At 32.0% G+C, this 5,888-nt stretch overlaps 1 protein-coding gene across 1 annotated transcript; it reads right to left on the bottom strand.

Annotated features, from left to right (window-relative positions):
• Window positions 1-790: 790 nt before the first annotated feature.
• LOC124820365 (uncharacterized) lies at window positions 791-2,070 on the bottom strand. Its single transcript, XM_047292034.2, has 2 exons — window positions 1,113-2,070; window positions 791-825 (listed from the first exon to the last, which is right to left on the bottom strand). The coding sequence occupies exons 1-2, from the start codon at window positions 2,068-2,070 to the stop codon at window positions 791-793; spliced, it is 993 nt and encodes a 330-aa protein (XP_047147990.2).
• Window positions 2,071-5,888: the final 3,818 nt, after the last annotated feature.

The following is a 5,888-nucleotide window of genomic DNA, read 5'->3' as shown; positions in this document are numbered from 1 at the left end:
AAAATTATTATTACATAATAAAATGTTAAAATTTACTATTATAAATATTTTTTTTTTATGGATCTTACATTTTAACTTACAAATATTTTCAAGGATCTTACACACAGCATAACGAACAGCAAAAGACCAGAAAATTATGGGCAAATGGGATTGAAACATTAAAGATCTAGCAACATTGAGAATGTGTTGATGTTTTCTCTCAACGACTCCATTTTGTTGAGGTGTTTCAACACATGATAATTGATGTTGTATCCCTTTTTGTCTATAAAAATCTGTCATTGCAAACTCATTACCATTATCTGATCTAACAGCTTTTACATCAATGCCAAATTGTGTTTTTATATAAGAAACAAAGCCAATAAGTTGTGATCTTGTATCTGATTTACTTGTCATTAATTTAATCCATGTGTATCTAGACATATCATCCACTATAGTTAAGAAATATTTGAAACCATCAACAGAAGAAGTACTATAGGGCCCCCAAATATCAACATGAATTAAATCAAAAGGAGCTTTTGAAACAGTAGTACTTAATTGAAAAGGTAATTTTCTTTGCTTAGAATAATGACAAGCATCACAATGCGTGTATTTTGTATTGGGTAAAGTGGCATACATGTTGCGTAATTTGGTATAACAAGAAAAAGAAGGATGCCCTAGTCTATAGTGCCAAATATCTATAGAGTTATGTCTTATTCTAGAACAAGCAATAGAATTCTCAGAAGTAATAGCAGCTGGTGAACCAAGGGGTGTGGGTGCAGGAACTATCATGACATACAAGCCATCTCTTTCTTCAGCTTTGCCAATCATCTGCAGGGTTGACTTGTCCTGTATTTCACAGGAAAATTCAGAAATGTTAAGTTTACAAGATAGAGATTTAGTTAACTTTGTGACCGAAATAAGATTGACAGAAAAATTAGGAATAAACAAGACATTATGTAAAGTAAGGCGTGGGCTAAGTGAAACAGTGCCAGAAAAATGAGCAAATGAAGAGTTCTTGTTGGGTAGTGATACTGTAATTGGTGAGATTCTATGATAAGAAATAAAATGAGACAAAGAATTAGATATATGATCAGTAGCACCTGTGTCTAGAATCCATTTGGAATAGATATTACCTTGAGCCTGGGAAGAAGTGGAAGCATTATGAGAGCTCACTAGATTAGTAGAATGTGGGATTGTGGGATTAGATTGAGGAAGAAGTGCCAATAAACCATGAATTTGCTCTTGAGAAAGTCCCAAAATTGCGGAATGTGACTGTGCCGGAGAATTATTATAAGAAGGAACTACTGTAGAAGAATCTGTTGTAACATTGTGGACTCTTTTGGATTTGAGATCAGGTGGTAATCCATGTATTAGAAAGCAAGTATCAATGGTGTGGTTTGTCCTGCCACAGTGAGTGCATTGTCGAGGTGCACCAAACCTTCCCCCTGAGGAACGAGCCTGAGAACCTTGATAACGAGCCTGAGAACCTTGATATGAAGATCTTCCCCGGCCATAATCATTGGCAGGAGAGGGTTTACCTCTGCCATTGAAGGTAGAAAAAGAAGGTTTAGATTGAGAAACTTGTGACGCCATGACTGGAGGTTGAGAAAGAATTCCTGATTGTAATTGTCGCTCATGTTGAATTATCATCGAAAAAATTTTGGGTAAAGAAGGCAAGGGATCCATGAGAAGGATCTGAGAGCGAACAACAGAGTAATTATCATTCAAGCCTCTAAGAAAACAAAGAACACAATCATTTTCACGATATTCCTTCATTGTCTTAGAAACAACACAACAAGAAGCAGAAGATTGGCATTCAGGAATAGGGCGAAAATTGCAAAGTTCATCCCAGAGAATCTTCATTTTAGTGTAATATGCAGTAACACTTAGATCAGACTGATGCATTGAATAAAGATCTTGATGCAATTGTGAAATTCGAACAGAATCACCTTGGGAGAAACGATCTTTGAGATCCTTCCATGCCGTAGCAGCAGAGTCAATCCAAATAATACTTGTAGCAATCTCATGAGAAACAGAATGATTGATCCAAGATAAAACTAGATTATTGCAACGCTTCCATGCTTGAACCATTGGATCTGTACCAGCTGGACAAGGAATGGAACCATCAACAAAGCCAAATTATGATAATTGTGACCTTCAAGAATCGGGGAAACAAGCACCAATGAAGGATTCAAATTAATTTTCTTCTGATACCATATTAGAAAGTAGGTTTTTAAGCCTAACTCAACCCCACAAAACCGGCTTGTAAGGTGAGGTTTGCACCTCACTTATATATTATAAATTGGCCTTATCTCTAGTCGATGTGGGACTTCCAACAATAAAACTATTACTATTATTGAAAAGTTCGTTCGTTTCATATGTCACTTGTAATAGAATCCATCCTCGTATAAAGTATAATCATTGCAGTATCATATCATATATTTTATCATCATATATCATATTATCCATCTAAATGTTAGTAAAATTATATTTAATCACACATCATAACATATTTAAATGCATACATAACATCCTCTTTACTCTAAATCAGAGTAAAGAAATCTAATTGTAAACTTGTAACTTATGGTAAATTTCTTTAGGACATGGATTTTTCAGTTTGGCTGATGACTAAATCTATGTTTTCAATCTATGTTTTCAGCTATTCAAAACCTACTACAGTAGTTTTCTTAACGAACACCTCACACATCATCTTATGGTTCTATACATAACGACAGTAATACCGATAAAAAATAGTAAATTGAAAAAAAAAATGAAAAAAAGATGTTAGTATAATTGAACAAGAATACTCATTGTAGTGACTGCATCATAAAGCGCCAAGAAGGGCCATCCATGGATGTTTCGAATATAAAATCCATTATTAAGAGAAAAGTTGCTCCAACAATTTAATTATCAATTCTTAAAAAGTAAAAGACAAAAGAAAAAGCGTTTCTAAAGTTCATAAGGAATCTGAACGTAAGTGCCGATTTGTTGATGCTCCTTGTAGGAGACAAACATCATGCTGTATTTTCATTTCTTTTATCAAATATTTCTCTTTCATCTATTATTTCATTATATATATGTGTGTGTATGTTTTTTTTTAATTCAAGTTAATTTAAAAAGATTTAATAATCGTTGCTCATGAGTTGGAATTCACGTGGACTGACAAAAGATAAGAGTGATAATTATTGAGGATCATTATCATATTTTTCAAATGGAATTGTTTTCTTTAAGAGTGAACACACACCTAGAAAGGCTTAGAACGCCCACGAATTAGTCGTAAATTTGTGTGATAACCGATACTATTATTTAGCATAAAAAACTAGAGAGAAATATTAGAAATAAAACTTGTTATATTTTTAAGAAAAACGGGTTATGAACTATTTTGAAAAAAAAATCTTTAAACAATTGAATTTGGAAACAAGATAATGATAAAAAATATTTAAAGATAAACTAAGAAGATGGGAAAATTATATAATATAAATTTGAACTCATTCAAATCAAATTGATTCTACATTTAATATCAATAATCTTTTAGAATGATTATTTCCACGTTGAAACAACTACAAAACACGTGTGAAATATGTGACCACACCTAAAATTTTTTAAGCATACCTAAAGAGAATTTAAAGAGAAAACATAATACAGTTAGAATTTCTAAGAGACTTTGAATCAAAGAGAAGGCAAGCAATTACACCAATATAAGCCTTGATCTTGAGTTTTTAGCAAGAAATACGGGTTTAGAATCAATTATCATCATGCTGAATCAATTATCAATAAAAGCAATTTTTTAATTTTTTTTGTACTGATCCAACCTTAATCTTTTATAACTAATAATAATTAATTATTTTATTTAAAATAATTGGTCATCACACGTGGTAATAAATTAAAATGAATGTAAAGGTTTTTTAAAAACATTTCTAAAAGCATTTAAATGTTTTGTTGAAACAAATATATATAGTTCATATTTTTTAATCTTAGTTGAAATCTTTCTCCCCAAGCATATCACACTTTAAAAAGAACATTATAGCACTATAAATTTAATTTCTTCATCATCAAAAACATCTTTTCAATTTTCTAGGTATGAATCTTCAATATGAAACTTTGTCGCTTGACTAACAAAATTACTTTTTTTTAAATGTATTGGATATGCACTGTTGAAGTTACTGTTGTTAAAGTAAGAGATAAGATAGCCTATTGAATTTTTATATATGTATCTTCACATTAGATATATTTTAATTAAAGCGGGAATATCGACGACAAAGAATGGGACTTTTTGAGATGGAAATGATATGAAAAGTACTTTTAAAATTTTGAGAGATGAAAACACGAGCAGAGAAAAACTGACTGAAAAATGGGTGGGCGGAGGATTTGGGTGTTAATCTAACATTTTCCTTTTTGAAGATTGAAAAATTTAGAGAGACAAGGATTGTTAGAAAAAGAAACAAAGAAAATGGATGAAGAACCATCTAAATTCAACCAGCGCAAATATTATATTAAGATAACTAAGATAAAATAGAAAAAGTCTCCATCATAATTATCATAGTGCATTAATATAAAAATATCAACCATAAAATATGTATACATATAAACATTCAATAAAATTAGAAATAAATAATCATTATTTCTAATGTGGTTTAGTATTTGTGTCACTTTGTGTATTTTTGTATTAAATATAATTGCATAGTTTTCTAACATATAACAGAATTAACTAATTTCAACAATCATACTATAGTGATATATAATTTCATATATGAAAAAATCATTGACATCGTTGTCAATCCAAATAATTACAACAAGTTATGTCTGGTTCATTTTAAGAATTTTTTATTTTATAAGTTTAATTATTGTGGAGGTTCCTATTTGTGCAAAATCGTCTTAAATAGGTTCTCGTATTTGATTTAATCTCAATTAGATTTTTATTCCTGTAAAATTGAGTCAATTAGAATCTTGTCGTCAATTTCAGTGGACAGCGTTAAATTTACTATGTCGTGGTGCTGACTGTGCGATTATTTGTCATGTGGCACACTGAGTTTGCATTAGGTGAAATTTATTTATTTTAATATTTAAATAAGTTAAATTCATTTCCTGGAGATGGCGTCATTCTTCCACTCTACTGCCAACCACCACGTGAAACAGGTTACTTTTGCCATCGCAACCACTATGATACCGTTCACATCCCAACATTGCTAGAACTCGACTCGAAACAAGAACCAAATCCCTAAACCCCATTTCGAATAATGTAGGTAACTTTGGGAATTTCAGGGCTTAGCGTGAAGAGTTGTGGAAAGTATTATGTCCCTAGTAGTAGTGTCTCTGAATCCAGTGTCGTTGTCATGGCTGTAGCAATCGGCAATGGTGTTGAAATTGAGGGTGGGGTAGGAGACTGAGAGAGATTGAATATCATCGTAACGAGTGAGACGATTGTGGATACTGTGAGTGTTACCCTAAACAAGAACAGTTCAAAAGAGAAACATCATTCAAATCCCTAAACCCCAAATCGCACCATGAGAAACAAGAACCAACCCTGATCGCAAAAAAAAAACTCAAAAAACCCAAAATTGCATGAACATATTCCAAAACCCCCAAAATTTCCAAAAAAAAAAACCCTAATTCCCAAAGTCGCGAAAACATAATTCTAACCCAATTGGAATCCTATATGGCAGAATCCGAGCTGCAACATGGTCCGATGTTTCGTTCCTTTCCCTTAATCGCATTGCGGAACAGAGCCTTGATGATGATCGAAGGTTCTCTCTTTGTTTTTGTCTTCACTTTTAGTTGAATTCAAGCAGTTTAAGACTAGAGCTTGTGAATTAATTAACTGGTGAGAACTTTTTGGTTATATTTAGGAGTTTTGCTTTGTTGTTTTTAAAGTCTAAAATCGAGGTGTATAAGGTTTCTTGGTCGTGACA

The sequence above is a fragment of the Vigna umbellata genome, chromosome 4 (genome assembly GCF_029865625.1).
Source record: "Vigna umbellata cultivar VRB3 chromosome 4, Vumbellata_1.0, whole genome shotgun sequence".
Taxonomy (NCBI): Eukaryota; Viridiplantae; Streptophyta; class Magnoliopsida; order Fabales; family Fabaceae; genus Vigna; species Vigna umbellata.
This window is presented reverse-complemented; position numbering and strand designations above follow the sequence as displayed.